Source organism: Sceloporus occidentalis, unplaced genomic scaffold (genome assembly GCF_023333645.1).
Source record: "Sceloporus occidentalis isolate IW3139 unplaced genomic scaffold, rSceOcc1.0.p SCAF_78, whole genome shotgun sequence".
NCBI lineage: Eukaryota > Metazoa > Chordata > Lepidosauria > Squamata > Phrynosomatidae > Sceloporus > Sceloporus occidentalis.
In genome coordinates, this window is record NW_028317058.1 from 2,871,769 (window position 1) to 2,890,654 (window position 18,886).

General features: G+C 42.2%; 1 protein-coding gene across 1 annotated transcript in view; it reads right to left on the reverse strand.

Annotated features, from left to right (window-relative positions):
• Positions 1-14,948, reverse strand: part of LOC149285519 (importin-11-like) — a 176,951-nt gene extending 162,003 nt beyond the window's left edge. Inside the window, exons 1-2 of the mRNA XM_089495279.1 lie at positions 14,811-14,948; positions 10,878-10,978 (exon numbers count right to left, since the gene is read on the reverse strand). Coding sequence (XP_089351405.1) covers positions 10,878-10,978; positions 14,811-14,948 — 239 coding nt within the window. The remainder of the gene's footprint in view (positions 1-10,877; positions 10,979-14,810) is intronic.
• Between the last annotated feature and the right edge of the window lie 3,938 nt (positions 14,949-18,886).

Sequence of the window (18,886 nt, forward strand, 5' to 3'; positions counted from 1 at the left end):
GGACTCAATCATTAGGAAAAGTAAATAATCTGCCGCCACGTTTACGTATAAATGCTAAAATGTCATTGAAAGAGTAAGATTATCATTTAGGTGGGAATTAATTCTCCCTGGTGTAGATGGGCAAAACCAAACAGCGGTGTCAGCCAAGAGTGAAGGCATCCTAAAAAGCCTTACGGGGACTGTGTCTTAAGCAATCGATAGAGTAGTCAACAAGGAAGGAGGCTGTGCTGGAGACTTGATTTTGGATGTCGCTGTAGGAGAGTGCTTCGAGCAGCTCCAGTGGTCATTAATCAGTGAGGTTTAATATAACTTGAGAAGTTGCATCTGTGACGGAAGCCTCCATCACTGGGACCACTGGAGAAGCCTGACTGCCAGCCTCCTCCCTATTGACTATGGGCCCTGGGTCTGTAAAGACTTCTGTGGCTACCCCCAGCAGTATCATCTCATCACTGGCTGAGGGGATTATCTCCAGCAGACAGCCAGGATCTGCCACCAGGGAGTGACCACCATTGTTTCAGTTTAACCCCTTGACTGCTAACAACGGCATGGTGCCGTCGATAGCAGTCCCAGTCAGTGCTTGTGAAAAAAGAATAAAAAATATTAAGTTAGAAAAATAAAAAATGTACAAAAAAAGTAAAAATGATTTGGGGGTCTCTAAAGGCAGATAAATAAAGATCAAAATTATCTAAACATAAAACTAGTTTAACTTTAAAAAAAAAAAAGTAAGTATTCTAGCTAAATGATCACTGTGGTAGCCAATGTTACCACAGTGATCATATAGCTATGAAAAAGTCACATTCCCTTTTTAAAAATGGCAGATACTAAATTTTAACCCCACGATCCCTTTGATCATGGGGTTAAATTTAGCCAATGATAGAGGAAGGCAATTTTTGAAATCCTGATGAACTGCAAATATTATTAAAATCAGCCATTTAGCCTGTGCGGTACGTGAGTAACCATCTCATCCCTGCAGCGCCTTGCATTTTTACTGCAAAACTTATTTTTGCTGTAAAAGTGATTTTTTTTTTCTCCCTTTACCATCATTTCTTTGGGATTGTAAGGGGAAAGAATTGTGTGTGCTGTGAGTGAATGTATGGAAAGTATGGTATGTGCTTCTGCGAGTGAATGGAGATATGAAAGGCGTGTGAATGGTCAGTAATTAGGGTTGAAGCCTTGACGTGAACAAGTTAAATTATGGCACAAAAAGTACACATTTGCAAAAACGACATCCCTTGGCGCATCAAATGAGGGGCTGCATGTGTTTCTAGTACAAACCTGGAGTGCGCAAGACACAAATGAACATGTCGCTATGGTTAGAAAAAACATTTTCTAGCCAAAGCGACATATTCCATCATTATTTGTGCACTCAACTTTTGTCCTAGAAATACATGTAACCCCTCATTTGAAGCTCCAAGGGGTGTAGTTTCTTGAAATGTGTACTTTATGTACCCTAATTTAACTTCCCTGATGTCTAGACCACTTTAACTTCAGATATGGCAGATTGGAGAATCTTGTTAAAAAATTGTCTTAAAACATTTAGGGGTGATGCCTGCATTTAGACAGCTGGAAAGTTAAATTATGGTACATAAAGTATACATTTTCAGAAACTACACCCCTTGGCACATCAAATGAGGGGCTGCATGTATTGCAGTGCGCAAGACATAAATGAACTTGTCGCTTTTAAATTAATTTATTTTTTATTTTTAGAAGTGTGATATTCACTTACTTGTTGTGCACGTCAGATTTGTGATACAAATACAACTAAGACCTCATTTGCTGCAGCTGGGGGTGTAGTTTCTAAAAAATATATAGTTTTGTTGGCATATTTTAACATCCCGGGCAGCTAGAGCTGTTTAATTGACAGAAGCCATGCATTACATTTAAAGATGTCTTTTGTGATAGTCTAATAAATTTAACTTTTAGCTATAAAATATTAGAAAAACCAGTCTACTGTTCTCAATTTCTGTTTATTTTAGACCGGTTACCTACTACAAATATTTAGCAACACAGCTTTTGATATTAGAGTTTAGAAAAATAACATTACGAACTAGTTTTTATTGAGTCAGAAGTGAAAAATTACACTTTTTTCCCATTTTTGGCTTTATTTTGCAAACCTAATGAGACATACACATATAAAAATGGTATATGTGGAATCTGCTGGGTGTGCTGAAAAAAACAATATATGGTTTGTATAGTTTATTCCCAAGAAATTTACTTCTAAACACGTTTAAACGTGAGATGCACCAAAATGCCGAAAACCATTTTAGCACCAGGGTGAGAAATGGCTTAGCAGCCAAGGGGTTAATGTTGTATAAATCAGTCTCCCCCCCTATTGTATTGTTAATCTCGTTACTGCCCCTGTTGTCTCTGGGAGGCAGATTAAGGGGGCGGTTTGTGTCCCAATATCTTGTTTTATGTTAATGTGTATTTTGATGGATATATCCAGTCCTGTGTGTGAGAAATAAATCAGTCTTCGTTTTGGTTTTACCCTACACTGAGTCTCGGCTAGTGACTAGGGAACCGGGGAAAGTGTGTTGTCCCAGGCTAAGGGAGCACAAGACAGCGGAGGTAGTCGGTCGGACTAGCCAGCTCCGTGACATTGGTGGCAAGTGGTGGGATGCTTCCTTACAAGCGGGACATCCAAACCACCACCGGGATAGATCACTCTGCGGGCAGAGAAGGAGCGATGCCAGGATTCTCAGCTCTGGAAGAGGAGTTCAGATGGCGTGTGCAGGAGGCATGTACAAAATTCGGTGGACCTGTATCGGCAGAGGATGAGCTGCTGTGGAGGGATTGTATTCATCGGCATCTCTGGTTGGAGGCTCTTCAATGGGAACAGGACTACCAAGGTAAGAACCTCGTAACTTTTGAGGAAAGGTTCTGGCTCCAGCGGAGGATGCTGATGTCGTTTTTGGGGAAGCAGCCCAAAGAGGAGTGGGTGTCTGAGCTGGAGGTGCTGGTCCAGAAAGAGGTGAGGTTGGATGATGGCTATCGGGCTTTGCGATGGTACGCAGCACATCTGTGTCCAGGTCTGGAGTGCACAGAGCCCACGGAGGGCTATGACTTTGGCGGCCTGGGATTAATATGGGACAGTCTACACAAGGATCCGGACTTTGGCAGTACAGCAAAGTGGCGGATTGAGGACATCCAGGATCTCAGAGAGTTGGACCTCCTATCTGCACTCAGACTGGGAGGTGATCTAGACTTTTTAGTTGCACGGGAATGGGAACTGGAGAAGGCGTATAAAAAAAAACTGTTCGACCATGTTCAACAGAATGCCCCAGTGTCCATGGATTTTATTGATTATTCATCCGAGGATGTTGACCCGGGAGGGGTGAATGAGACTGGGGGCTCCACCTCTGAGGCACAGGGATACTGGGTAGGGAGCCCAGATCCGATACTGGAGCTATGCGACTGTGCTCCACAACCGGATCCAGAGACTGGGGATTTATTCGATTTTTTGTCTGAGGATGTTAACCCAAGAGGGGTGGATAACACTGCGGTCTCCACACCTGGGTCCTCAGAATGCTGGACAGTCTGCCCAGATCCCTTAGCCCCAGCTGAAGAGCTGGCAACAGGGCAGAGCGCTGCTGGCTTCTGCCCCCCACCTGCAATGGCTACAGGGATCCAGGGAGATGCGGCAGCCGGCCCATCTCCCCAGCGGCAGCTCACATGTCCGGGAGCGGAGGAACCGGTCCTCCCTTCCCAGCGGCAGGCCGACCCAGAAGATGCCCTTACCCCAGCTGAAGCGCTGGCAACTGGACAGAGCATCGCTGGCCTCTGCCCAGCACCTACCAAAGCTGCAGGAATTCAGGGAGATACAGCAGCCGACCCGCCTCCCCAGCAGAAGCAGGGAGGTGGAACAGCCGGTCCATCTCCCCAGCGGCAGAACCTAATTCCCGGGACCGGATCAACCTGACCTCCCTCCTCAACAGCAGCAGGAGCACCAGGGAGGGGATGCAGGAGGCATCCCTCCCCAGCGGTACCCGGGAGATGGCGCAGCCGGCCCATCTCTCCAGCAGCAGGAGAAGCACCAATTTTGGGCATTGATGGGCCAAATAAACTGACTGACTACGGAGTCAACCCGTTTGGGGTCTCCCCCTGTGTCAGTCCAATTCAGAGGGGGGAGAATTGTGACAGAAGCCTCCATCACTGGGACCACTGGAGAAGCCTGACTGCCAGCCTCCTCCCTGTTGACTATGGGCCCTGGGTCTGTAAAGACTTCTGTGGCTACCCCCAGCAGTATCATCTCATCACTGGTTGAGGGGATTATCTCCAGCAGACAGCCAGGATCTGCCACCAGAGAGTGACCACCATTGTTTCAGTTTAATGTTGTATAAATCAGTCTCCCCCCTATTGTATTGTTAATCTCGTTACTGCCCCTGTTGTCTCTGGGAGGCAGATTAAGGGGGCGGTTTGTGTCCCAATATCTTGTTTTATGTTAATGTGTATTTTGATGGATATATCCAGTCCTGTGTGTGAGAAATAAATCAGTCTTCGTTTGGTTTTACCCTACACTGAGTCTTGGCTAGTGACTGGGGAACTGGGGAAAGTGTGTTGTCCCAGGCTAAGGGAGCACAAGACAGCGGAGGTAGTCTGTCGGACTAGCCAGCTTCGTGATAATCATCGAACCACATTAAAATTAAGGTTTTGATCTCAGAGCTTTGTAGACAAGTCTTCGATGATCTGGATATCCTTAGATGGAGTCCATAAGTAATGGAACTAATTAAGGGAGGCTCTGCTAAAGGAAGCAAAAAAATGCATTAAACTAGGGCTGAAACAACTAATCGATAAAATCGATAATAATCGATAATGAAAATCGTCAACGATTTTCATTATCGATTAATCGAATAGATTTTTATCGATTAAAAAAAAAGAGGTTTTTTTCAGAGCAAATGCTCTGAAAAACTCCTCTCTTTATATAATCCGACCTCAAACAGAGATCGGATTATAACACTAGAATCCAGATCCCCCGCAACGCTGCAGGGGACCTGGATTCCCCTCACTGTCGGCCGGTCTCTCACTTCCGTCTCTCTCCCCCCTCCCATACATCACTCTGCCTCTCTACCCGGCTCCATTACTGACAGGCACTTTCCCTGCAGCTTTATAGAAGCCTCAGCGTAAGTGAAGGGCAGTAACGGAGGCTGTCTGTGCGCATCGTTTAGACCCCCACCGGCTGACAGAGAATCATCCTCTCTGTCAGCCGGTGAGGGTCTGCAAAGCACAGACAGACTCCGTTACTCACCTTCACTTACGCTGAGGCTTCTATGAAGCTGCAGTGAAAGTGCCTTCAGTAACGGAGCCGGGTAGAGAGACAGAGCGGTGTATGGGAGGGGGGAGGAGTCAGAGGGGTGTATGGGAGCCACCCTCCCATACACCACTCTGGCTCCTCCCCCTCCCATACGCCACTCTGCCTCTCTACCCGGCTCCCTGGTGTCTTGTCAGCAACGGAGGTTCACAGGAGGCAGAGTGGAGTATGGGAGGGGGGGAGGAGGCAGAGTGGTGTATGGGAGGAGGCAGAGTGGAGTATGGGAGGAGGCAGAGTGGAGTATGGGAGGGGGGAGGAGGCAGAGTGGTGTATGGGAGGGGGGAGGAGGCAGAGTGGTGTATGGGAGGAGGCAGAGTGGAGTATGGGAGGGGGGAGGAGGCAGAGTGGTGTATGGGAGGAGGCAGAGTGGAGTATGGGAGGGGGGAGGAGGCAGAGTGGTGTATGGGTGAGTTATAGTGGTGTATGGGGGGTATTATGAATTTCAGGGCATATAGGCATATCAGGGGGCATAAACATATCTGGGGGTAAAAGGTATCAGGGGGCTCAGTGGCATATAGGGGGTATAAGGCATATCGATATTAGGCATATCAGGGGGGCATAAAACAAATCTGGGGGTAAAAGGTATATCAGAGGGCTCAGTTGCATATCACTGGCATATAAGGAGTATAAGGCATATCAGGGGCACAGCGGAATCTGGCATATAAGAGGTATAAGGCATATATATGGGGGCAGAGTGGCAAGCTGGGGGTCAGATGTGCATAACTGGGGGCAGTTTGGTAAATAAAAAAAAATGTAAACAAGGCTTTTTTCTCAGTTTTTATTAAATATGAAAAATTGTTAACATATGAATTAATATTTACTAATAACTTTGTATTAAAACCTAGTTTGAGAAACACCGTGTTTGGGTTCTTGTAGCTTTTATTATTATGTCAGTAAAATAAGAAGGTGAATAGAGAGAGAGAGGCCATTGCAATAAAGAGATGAAAGTGTAAATTGTACGTTTTTTATTGCAATTTTTCTTCAATTTAAAATAATGTATTTTTTTATCCGATTAATCGACAAAATAATCGGCCAACTAATCGATTATTAAAATAATCGTTAGTTGCAGCCCTACATTAAACTTGTTAGCAATACTAAAAAGAAAAAAGGAATCCACTGTGGTACTCCGCAGACGTGGCAAATACACTAAAGGAGAAGAAGCAAGCTTTTAGGAACTATAAGCAGACTCGGAATAAGGAAGATGGGAGTAAATATAAAGCTAAGTTTAAGACAGCAAAACGCATTATTAGATGCACCATAACAAGAAGAAACTTGTCGGGTAAAAAAAAGAAAAAAAAAGAAAAAAAAGAACCCTTGGCAGACTACCTGTAATGCCACTACTATGTCGCTACAGGAAGGAGTAATTCCAGAAGACTGGAAACTGGCAACTGTAGTACGACTTCACAAAAGACTCCCCAACTACAGACCAATTTACCACAAGCCAGTATTACAAGTAATCATGGCTAACACAGCAGATCTAGAATGCATACCGCTAAAATGCCAAAACATGATGCAAAAACTAAAAAGTGTATTTTAATAAAGAAAATAGCACACTATTTTTGACTAATCATTTTAATTCAATATTAGTAATAGGATCTCCTCGTTGTTTGTATAATACACAGGATTATGAATAATACATTTAAACCAATGATAACACTGCTGAAATTTAAAAGAAAAATAAAAGATGTGCAATGTACAATGTGCACAAAACAGCTCAGCAGTGCCTGTAAACGAGTGAAGAAAATTTGCCTGTTCACATTAACAAATAAGATACTTGGATTTATTATATTACTAAAGATATCACAAGATCAATCACAAATTACGCTTTGGACAGAGTAGAACTCTGTTATATGAGATAGTAAAAGCCATTAGTGGCCAAAGAACTGCATGCAGCCAGGGCATTGTTTTGCAATGTTCAATATTAACTGTATTGTCTCACTTGGCAGATGTATATCACCTTAATGAGTTTAATAGAACAATAATCATTTGAAATGCTAGAAATTTGGTCTAAAATAATTTCTTACTACTTGCAAAAGGATACCCTTCTAAGAAAGAAAACAAACTACTAAAGGACTCGACAAATCCCCTACTGCCGGTGGTCATGGTGACTAAGATTTTTTTTCTGGTGCCGAGTGATCCACTCCTCTCACCGCTCTCTATACACCGCAGCCAGGTTTCTAAAGTGGCCCGTGTCCGACTGGCTTATTTATAACTGGTTTTCACATTGTGTGTGTGTAAGCGCAGGGTAGAAGAAACACGTACCCATGCATGTTAAACTTTTTGCACCTCTAGCACACTGCTTATGAAGACTATGAATTCTAATCGCTCACAGTAATATTCTTACTGAGAGTAATGGGAGTGGAAGACTACAAAATACTTTTCTGTACATTTTCTTTGTTTAAAAATATTAAAAACCCAAATGTAATAGTGTGGTTTTTTTATTATAATTAATAATTATAATTATTTTTCTTTTTTTAAATGAGGTTACAGAAAGTTTACAATGTAGGGGGAAGCTCTGACATTAGTCTGTGCATGGTAGCAGGGATCAGATGAGCTGGCAGCATGCTGGCTCTTTAATATCCATCCCACAGCATCTGCTGTAGCAAACGTATCTTCTATATTATCATATTTAATTTATATAGCACCAATGATTTACACGGCGCTTCTTATAATATGTGTATTCAAGGGAATAACAAGACTAGAACAGCCAGACTAAGACGAAGCGCGTGGAATGGCTGTGGGTGCCAAGATCGCACCGTTATGCAAATCTTTTTATGGGTTCTAGGAGTTACTTGCAAGCCTCCAGTAACCACCATCCTAGCTGGATTCGGAACATCTCTTATGGGCAGTTTCTTCGGTTGAGGCGTGCTTGTAGGAAGTTTGTTTGCGGTTATTTGGTCTGTGTGTCATCAGATGTATACAACAAATGCCTGTTGGATTTCTTTCACTTCAGGAGCATCTATATGAGTGGGGTGCGCATCCAGACGGTACTTTTATAGCTGGGAGGGTTTTCACCATTGGGTTTCTCTATCTCAAGTTCTGTTCGATTGGACCTACTTTTAAGGCCGTTACCTCAGCAAGTCATGCTCAGCCACACACCTGGTTGGAAGGTAAACTAAAGTATGATTGAAAGGAAGTGAAAGAATAATATATTAACTGCACTGACCTGAATGTATATAGTTGATGGTACAGTAAGGGGCAGCACGATGAAAGGGAAGCTGGTCCTACTCCTTGACCTAATACCTACTCTTAATTTAATCCTACCAGGAACAAAGAGACCCACAAAGCATCAGGATACTGTAGCAATGAGCCAATGTACAATCTGATATTTTAGACAGAATACTTCCCAGCTTCTTAGACTTTCTGCACATGTGACCATCATCCTAAGTAATAACTTAATGCTGTGCAACAGCAGAGAATTCCTTTGAGCCAAAAGCACATAGAAAGTACACATACAATGTAATATGCAAGCACCACATTATTATAAATGATGGCAATGGGTAGAATCCATCCGGTTGTGTATATATTGAACATTTGATATACGCAGGTTTGTTTATAATGTGCGATCTGTGCTTCTAGCGCATAACTGTACTTTTCACCAAAAAAACCTAAGGGAAGCCGTTAATTAATTGTGCCATTATGTGGGTCGTACAAAGGCCCACATCTACTGTGAGCACAAAAGCAGAAGTGACAGCAGCCAGATACACCATTTACATTTTCTACATACCATACTTTTTTACATTGCCGATTAGATTATATTTCTCTAAATGCCTTTAAGATTGGCCCATATCTATGTACGATACTGTTTCAGCTCTACAATTGCTGCTCTTAAGGCTCTACTCTTGGCATTCCTTTGGAGGAAAACGCAATAAGGTTAGTAAATATCCCCCATCCTCAGCAGACCGCGGCATGTTATATTGCTGATACTGAAGCCCAACATACCATAGATCAATCCATTTGCCCCATCAATCCTCTGTTTACGGCGGAGGAAGTTATTAATCTGCAGCAGTTAGGCTCAAATCTTGGAATAAACACGTAAAATACAAAGCTCAACATTACAAAGGCTTTAAGGCTTTTACCTTTCCCCATACGTCGCATTTGAAAGCTTTGATACACAGCAGGGATGTTTCCGTAGGATTTTATTGCTGTACACAGTGGCTACAAAGAAAGCCAAGACACCACACCACTAAATATGTTCAGAAAGTCTGTGCGTGAAAAGTCAGGGGCTCCACTTGGCACATAAAAGGGTTACAAACAGTGGGCTACTTAAAGCATCATTTAGTCTTTGCCTATCTTTTAAAGTGAACAATAATATTAAAGCGCTTCACAGCTCAACCCCATAACTAGGGGCTGGACCAACAATTAACAAAATGCCCTACCTGGTAGGCCTCTTGAACTGGTATAGTCAGATACCCAAAGCATGTTTCGCTGGCAAGACACCAGCTTCTTGAGGGTATCTGTTTAATATGCCAGTTCAAGAGCCTGTTCACTTTTTAGGCTAGCTAGATAAGCCTTTTTGGGTTGAATTTAACCCGCATTGAGTTTCCTAAACTAGCTCCTCCTTTCAGAAAGTTTTAAATGCTTTTCATTATCAATTTGTTCACCATCACAGTGAACTCGAATATTCTAACAGTGAATGGTGATAGGAGAAGTGTATTTTTGTATTTTTCCTTTTGATCTGATAATTTCCTTCTTTGGTTTTCAATATATGAATTAAACGTTAAGTTTTATATATTCATCTTTTTTTAATCTCAAAGTTGCAGAACTGTAAGAAAACTGTTTAGGACACCAAAAAATGTAAAAGGCACACGGATGAGTCCAGGCCACTTATCTTTTAAGTGGAATTACAATCTGCATTGCTACCGACTTCCCTATAAAGCAGGAATTATTAAACTTCAAAGGAAGGGTAAATGCCTAAACGAGTTCATGTCACTTCCTCCTGATTTAAAAAAAAAAAATGCCACTTCTTGCTTATTTAAGTTGACTTCTGTGACCCACGACTACATCAGGAGGATCCTGCCACTGTACTCCATTAGACAAAACCAGGATTACGAAAATGTTCAGTGCACAGATGGATTTACTGCAACATAAATCATTAGTTTAAATTAACCTAGTTCATAATGCAAATAGTTTCAAAGTCAAAAGGAAAGTGTGTAACAAAAAGAACATTTAATTTATCACGGTCATAGCTACGGTGCATCTGCAGTGCCACCTACTGGACAACCAAGAAATAACAGTCCATCCGGAGTCCTTGCAAAGCACCCTCCATATACCGACATATTACAGCACTCCTTTCTCAACAATGTAGTTTCTGTCTTGGGGTTGCTATCATTTTAATGAAATATCATTACAGGACACACAGGTCATTGCCCACTTCACCATATAATCCCTCTAAGTTTTAAACCTGCAGTAATATGTACAGCCCAGGGTGGATTTCTCTATGTATGTGCATTCACAATAACATCTTGTTTAAAAAAAAAAAAGGATTCGGGTGTCTGTGAGTACTGCTGAACAGCTTGCAGTGTTTGATGACATTTCTACAGCTTTCAGATCATTGTGTCTTACTTACTGCGGAGCTACCCTTCTCCAATACCGCTCAATTCCATTCTTAAAATACAGGACAGCCAGCCATCTTACATTCACATCCAAGGAGTGATTTGTGAATATATTCTGTAGTGAAAAGAAAGAGAAATAATAATATGGCTACAAAGAAAAAAAGTGAGAAACAAAAAAAATCAAAATACCATTTTAGACCAGTATACGATAACAAAAATAAACATCTATAAATTAAGCGAAAAGGTTGTACAAGCAGACCCATTTAAATGTACCCGCATAACACTACGTTAAACTCAAATTAGGGATGCACCGATATATATTGGTCGAAAAGGGCATTATCGGCAAAATGCCGAAATAAAAAGAAATTAAAGCTTACCTGTGTGTTGGTCAAAACACAGTGTGCGAGCAGCATCTCTTGTACAGACCAGGAGAAGCAGGAACCCAGCGGAGTCACATGAATGCACGTCACATGACTCTGCTCCGTTCCTTCTTCCCCTGGGGGTGGGACAAGAGAAGTTGCGTGCACAGCAACACAGAGGGAAGCAGCATGCAGAAGTCTGCAAGAGAGAGCTGCAGTTCAGGTAAGGGGGTGGGGGAGGGTGTATGAGCAATTAAGGGAATGAATGTGTGTGTATGATATCATGGCAAAGGGAGCCTGTAATCACACTCCTATCATGCCCAGGTTCTAGCATGGACTGGTCTGGGCATGACAGGAGTGTGATTGCCGTTAGCAATTTATATATAATATATTGTTGTTTTTGGTCCAATTTTGGCGTGTTAACCACACTTTTATTAAAAGTAAGTAACATCAATATTGGACAGAAAATATCAATAACAATTTTAATATATATTTATTTGATTAACAGCAATCACACACCTATCATGCGAAGTCAGCCAGTACATGCTGGAATCTGGATATGCCTGGGCATGATAGGCATGTGATTGCTGTTAATCATATAAATATATATTAATATTATTGAATTTTTTTGTCCAATTTTGGTGTATTACTTACTTTTAATAAAAGTGTAGGGGGGGTTATTGTTTTTTGGTTTTTTTTGAAGGTGGGGGTCATTTTCGGTTTCGACCAAGTGAATCCTGAATTTTCAGTTTGGGTCTAGAATTTTCATTTCGGTGCATCCCTATTCCACAGAGGGTTCTATTCACTAAAGATAGAATTTGTAGGAGGGTTAAACTTTAACCTCCTGATATACATCGACATGCATTATGGTGGTCTTCTCTGGGAAGAAGGACTGGGCTGTCCTGTATAATGTATAGCAAATGTGGGGGATTTAACACAGCTTGCTGATTTAGGTATGCATTATAGAAGTTCAGATCAGAGCTTACTGCAGAAGAAGCTCACTAGATCCTTCTCTTGATATTGCATTATGGTGATATAAGGGACTTATAGAAGTGCGCAAACGCAGTCTTTAGTATACAGCCCTCAGAATTTATTGAGTGCGTGATAACCACAGAGGTTTACAGCAATGAACCAAATGATGACATTTTTGACAGGAGTCCTCAGAAACATTGAAACCGCTGTTTTGAGTGGTCTGAGCGAGTGGGTTTTATGTCAAACTTTTCAGATGCACACTGTTCAGGAACCATTCAAAGAGGAACAAACGGTATGTGGCAAAAAATACTCTTCTGAAGAGTAATAAGCTAGACATTATTCTGTGTACAAGTAAAATGAACAATAAAGCAACAGGAATATTCAAATAGAGTGGAAAAACATCACAATGCGTCACCGGGACACAGAAGAATTGTGACAACGTAGCTGACAGCGGAAGAAAGGACTGTCAATCGAAAATAAGATAAATGAACCAAGTGCCTTTCTGAAAAGCCAAATGATAAGACACAAGTCTCGATGGAACCGACTGACAAAAAACATGAGCACATAGGATGCAAAAAGAACTTAATCAGAAGCTGTCGGTCTGATGATAAGAGGTTATATCCAAGAGATGGGCTGCAGGCAACCACAAATGTAGGGGCTGGTCCACTCACACTTCTCAATAATGAAGAAGACTCCCAAAAATACTGTGCAATCATAATAATGTCCATAAAATGAAGCACAAAATCAATGGTGGAAGCAACGGACATCTAAAACAGCTCCTTTGAAGGAGAAAAATTCAACCTAGAAAAAGTGCTTCAAACCTGGGGTTATGCCAGGTGGCATTTAATGTTGAAGCACTTTTTCTAGGTTGAATTTTTTTAATAGTAGCGGTAGACAAATTTATTTTAGTATTTTATAATGATCACCAGTACTTGAAATGCTGCCAAACACCACACATTATTAAAAGTACTTTGTAAGAATGCATTAAGATGACGGCTGGAGTGTCCCTTTAGGAGGAAATTATTATTAAGCACTGGAGACTCAGACATTCGGCCACAGAAGCTTCAGGAGACACAAGCCAAGTACAGCATGTGCCAACTCCTAACAAAAAAACTGCGAAACACCATCCACACAGGAAGACATTGCATTCTAAATACGTAGTGCGACGGAACCCTCCATCACTAGGGCTACTGGAGAGGCCTGAGAGCCAGCTTCCTCCCTACCGACTATGGGCCCTGACTTTGTTAAGACTTCTGTGGCTACCCCCAGCAGTATAACATCTCATCACTGGCCGAGGGGATTATCTCTGGCAGATAGCCAGGATATGCAACCAGGGAGTGACCACCACTACAGACATTTACCCCGGCCAAGCCATCCCTGGAACTGATTTGGGCCAGTAATAGATAGTGGAGGTTGAGACCCTATTATATTGTTAGTCCCTTTACTGACTCTGTTGTCTCTGGGAGGCAGATTAAGGAGGGCGGTTTGTATCCCAATATCTTGTTTATGTTAATATGTGTTTTGCTGGATATTTCCAGCCATGTGTGTGAAAAATAAAACAGTCTTCGTTTTGGTTATACCTTACACCAACTCTCAGCTAGTGACTGGGAAACCGGGGAAAGTGTGTTATCCCAGGCTACGGGAGCACAAGTCAGCAGAGGTAGTCGGTCAGAGTATCCAGCTCCGTGACACATAGACATTAATAAGTAATTGGTCCCCCCTTTCCAGCTATAACAGCTTCCACTCTTCAGTGCTTCTGTGGGAATTTTTGCCCATTCATCCAGTAGAGAATTTGTGAGGTCAGACACTGATGTGGGACGAGAAGGTCTGGCTCGCAATCTGCATTTCAGTTCATCCCAAAGGTGTTCAATGGGGTTGAGGTCAGGGCTCTGTGAGGGCCAGTCAAGTTTCCAGTCATCCTGGAATAGAAAAGGGTTTTCCCCAAACTGTTCTCACAAAGTTGGAAGCATAGCACTGTCTAAAATGTCTTGGTATGTCTCCTTCAGCTTACCTAGACATTTTGGACAATGCTATGCTTCCAACTGTGTGAGAAAAGTTTGGGAAAAACCCTTTTTTATTCAAGAAGATTGGAAGCTATCATAGCTGCAAAGAGTGGACCAACTTAATGTCTATGTATTTAGAATTCAATGTCAAAGTCCCTTTTGGTGTAATGGTCCAATGTCTCAATACTTTTGCCTATATATAGAAAAGTCATGAGCTACACTCCCATGGGAAATCTGTTATTACATAATTTTACACCAAATACCAACAAAATACAGGAAATATACGTTCATGGTTTTATTGATTAGATAGGATATTTTGTCCAGTCATATCTCAGCAGATTTGATGTTTACCAAAGATTTGTTGTTATAGTTCCGTCTAATATGGAGCATCATGGATTCCTTTTTAAAAGCTTAAGGGTTAATCTTAAGGTACAGCAAACACGTTAGCTAGCTCATTGGGCAGCTCTATTGCTTTTGTAGAAATTACAGCTGCCGCGATTCTTGGAACGCCTTTGGCTAGTCAAGCGCTGCATAAGAATTCTTGGATTTGTACTTAACAGTAGCATAGCTGCCTTTTGGCCATCTCATGACATACACGAGTATAACAACTCACCAGGAGCACAGAATAAAATCCAGGCTGCGTTTCCCACTGTTTGAGTTGTTCCTCTGCTGGTTTCAAAACGGTTGAGTCTTGGCTACTTGCCTGGGTCAAAACCTGCAGCACAATGCTGCTGGCACTATTAAGATCCATCACAAACCTACAGAAAACAGGGGAATACAAATAACGATAGATTATATGACTTAAACTACGACAAATGAAAAGGCTTACCAGTAATCAAAAGATCCACAACCGTGTATTATTGATAAGAACGAAGGTACAACATTTATTCCAGAGTACCTAGGAAAGCCAATGTCCATCAAACACTATATAGATCTGCAGAACTTGGACTGCCTTAACTGGACGTTATGCTAGAAAAGTAACATACTATAAAAGGCATAGGTTTTTCAACCACATCTTAGACATATTTTGTACAATAGTAGCCAAAACAAGAACGTTTCCAGTAAATCCCAAGACAATTAGAAATGGGTTTTTTTTCCCCGAGACTTAATAAACCTCATGAGTATTAAAGCACTGGTCTCATTTCTGGAGCTCCGATAACGGTGCTTTCATCTTTGAGACGCGCATCTGCGTACAGAAAACACATTGAAATTCCCTATATAATTTCCCTCCGAGTATACACCTTCCAAGGAACGTTGTATGTTTCAAAACAAACTGAATTATTAACAAGAAATCGTTGGTCCTACACAAAGTGATCTTTATGACCTAATTTAAAATTGATATGCCTATTATAGGAAAAATATAGAAGACAAAGATTTCAATGAACTAATGAAGATGAATAAGGAACAAATAAGAAAAAAAAAAATTATGTTAGTTAAGCTACAACAATTTAGCAGCCTGCACATGAATTGGCGGTGGCGGGGGGGGGGGGTACAATACGACTGTAAATTAAAGATTCCAATTATTCAAATTAAGAATAATAAATGAATCAACAAAACGGGTTACAAAGTGTTTATAGCGTCCGCTTTAGACAAAGAGAACAGAGAATAGACTATATCTACATACAAAAACCTTCAATCCATTATTTGAAGGAGACCGGCAACAAGCTCGCCCTAAGCTTTTAATATAATCAAGGTACAAGTGCTCTTCAAACATTTTTCTCCATGAGCATAAAATCCACGGCTGTATCAGTAATGTTAGTCAGAATCGACATCTTATTTTGTTCCAATAAACTTCCTTTATCTGCAGACCTGATGCAGAATCTGCCATTGTTGTCAGTCATTTACTTTCCTTGCAAAGAAACAGCACAGAGTCGATTTTTTGTTGGTGGTGCTAATGCACAGAAGAAAACAAATAAAAAAAATATATATTTTGAACACCACTCCCACCACATTGAAAAGTGAACATGTCGGCTGCTGTCCATCCTATAGCAGGCTTTGACACTTGTTTAGATGTCAGGGATCAGACAAAGTTTCAAAGCAAAATGATTTTCTTGTACACACACACACACACACTCCTTTTACCTGCCCCTGTGATGGCCAAATGTGTCTAATAACCCTTTTAAGAGCAATATACACTGATCAGCCATAACATTCTGAGCACAGACAGGTGAAGTAAATAATAATGATAATCTTGTTATCATGGCACCAGTCAGTGGGTGGGATATATTAGGCAGCAAGTGAGCATTTTGTCCTCAAAGTGGATGCGTTAGAAGCAGGAAAAATGGGCAAGCATAAGGATCTGAGCGACTTTGACAAGGGCCAAATTGTGATGGCTAGATGACCAGGTCATCTCCAAAGCTGCAGCTCTTGTGGGGGGTTCCCAGTTCGCTATGGTCAGTACCTATCAAAGGTTGTCAAGGAAGGAAAAGCAGTGAACAGCTGGCCCGTGTTGTCAAATTCAACAGACGAGCTGCTGTAGCTCAAATTGCTGAAAAAAAGTTAATGCTGGTTTTGATAGAAAGGTGTCCGAACACACAGTGCATGTTGACCCCTGTCCACTGCCAAAAGCGCATACAATGAGCACAAGAACTGGACCACTGGTGGCCAGGTCTTTTAGAGCACGTTGATGACCAGGTGTGTGTGCGGATCGCCTACCTGGAGAACACATGGCACCAGAATGTATCCATGGAGGCCGCACCTCCCAACTTACAGGACTTAAAGGATCTCCTGCTAACCTCTTGGTGCAGATACCACAGCACACCTTCAGAGGTCTAGTGAAGTCCATGCCTCGATGGGTCAGGGCTGTTTTGCTGGGAAAAAGGGGAACTACACAATATTAGGCAGGTGGTCATAATGTTAAGGCTGATCGGTGTATCTAACCTAACAAAGGGAGCACATCATTACCACACACTGATCTCTTATGGCTTCTTCCTTGTTATATTTTCAAGTGGCAACAACTAACGTTTCCTGTTCAACCTCTGAGGCATCCACATGGCATTTCGTACCTCATGCTCACTACTAGTGAAAGCGAGAGTCAGCAGGATGCAAAGATTTTATTTTTTTTTTAAAATTTTTATTGTTTTGTGATATTGAACGTAAAGACTGAACATCCATAACATCCTCATGCATATTAACCCCTTAATGACCAATGACGTGCCAGGGACGTCACGCAAAAACAGTCAGTTAACGGCCAATGACATGCGAGACATGTCACGGCATTCAATAAGCTTTAATGCCTCGAAGTTGATGGGATAAATTGAATTAGCTGGCTTAAAAAATGTCATGAGGTACACGATTCTATTCAAACGAATTCTATAGCATAGAATTTGAAACCAAGTTCATTTGAACGCCGTCACTTTCCATACAAAACGAACTAACGCAGATTCCATAATATGTCTCCATCAGGGGCGGGCTGGGCCGGGAGGCAATTGCCCCCCAGGCCGCCCGAAATCTAATCTAAACGGCCGCTGGGTGCTGATGCCGCCGGCCGGCGATACTTTTAATACTTTTTTTTAAAATGTAATATGGCAGCGCCGGCCGGCGGCATCATCACCCAGCGGCCGTATGCGATGGCCGCCAAGTGATGGGAGCAGCGTGAGGGGTGAAAGCTCCGCCCCCTTGCACTCACCTTTCACCCCTCACGCTGCTCCCATCACTATGCGGCCATCGGATTGTTGGAAATCTAATCTAAATGGCCGCTGGTTGCTGATGCTGCCGGCCGGCGCTACTTTAATACTTTATTTATTTATTTTTAATATGGCAAGCCGATCCGGCATATTAAATAAATAAAAAAAGGATTAAAGTAGCTCCGGCCGGTGGCATCAGCACCCAGCGGCCGTTTAGATAAGTTTTCCAGCAGTCTGATGGCCGCATAGTGATGGGAGCAGCGTGAGGGGTGAAAGGTGAGTGCGAGGGGGCGGACCCACTTCACTTCACTTGCCCCCCAGGCCTTAGGCTGCCAGCCCTCCCCTGATCTCCATGCCTCAAACACAACCTATATCTTCCTGTTTAGGTAAGGGGGTATTGAAGGGCAACACGTTCTCATTTTAGATATTAGCAGAAAAGTGTGGAAATTTTGTAACAGGTGCAGTTACATAATAATATTTAATTCTAGCACATCCTTACCCATTGTCTTCTTTTGCTACACAATCATTCCATTTAAGCACAACAGACATTTTGCTGTTTTACAATTAAAAATGACACAAAGCACCAATGACAAGGCATACATCGCCAGCATCTTTCTCCATCACAACTTCAATTACGTCATTTTTCTGAATCTAATTTGGAACCTGGGTTAGGGGTCAGAGTCTGCAATCTTGGGTATAACTTCCTCTGTGACCCAGCCGTACTATGTACCTAGAAGATGACAATTTTTTAGCAGCTGAATAAGTGACTGTATGACATCAGCAAAGTGATACAAAACAACCAATTTCTACTTTTATTCCAATTATCTACTTTTTTAAACTTTACAAAATGAAGTATTTGCTATAAAACCCCTATTCACTGATAGCCAGAGCCCTAAGAGTTAAGATGATGTTCAGAGGTGGGTGATGCCGAGTCCTGGACCCCACACAGCACATGGCCGGGCAGCCCAGGGTTACAGGCTCTGCTTAGCCACCGCCTATAATGCCGGATACTGGTAGCCATAGCATGGCCCCTGACACAGCCGCCTGCCGACCGCGCACACCC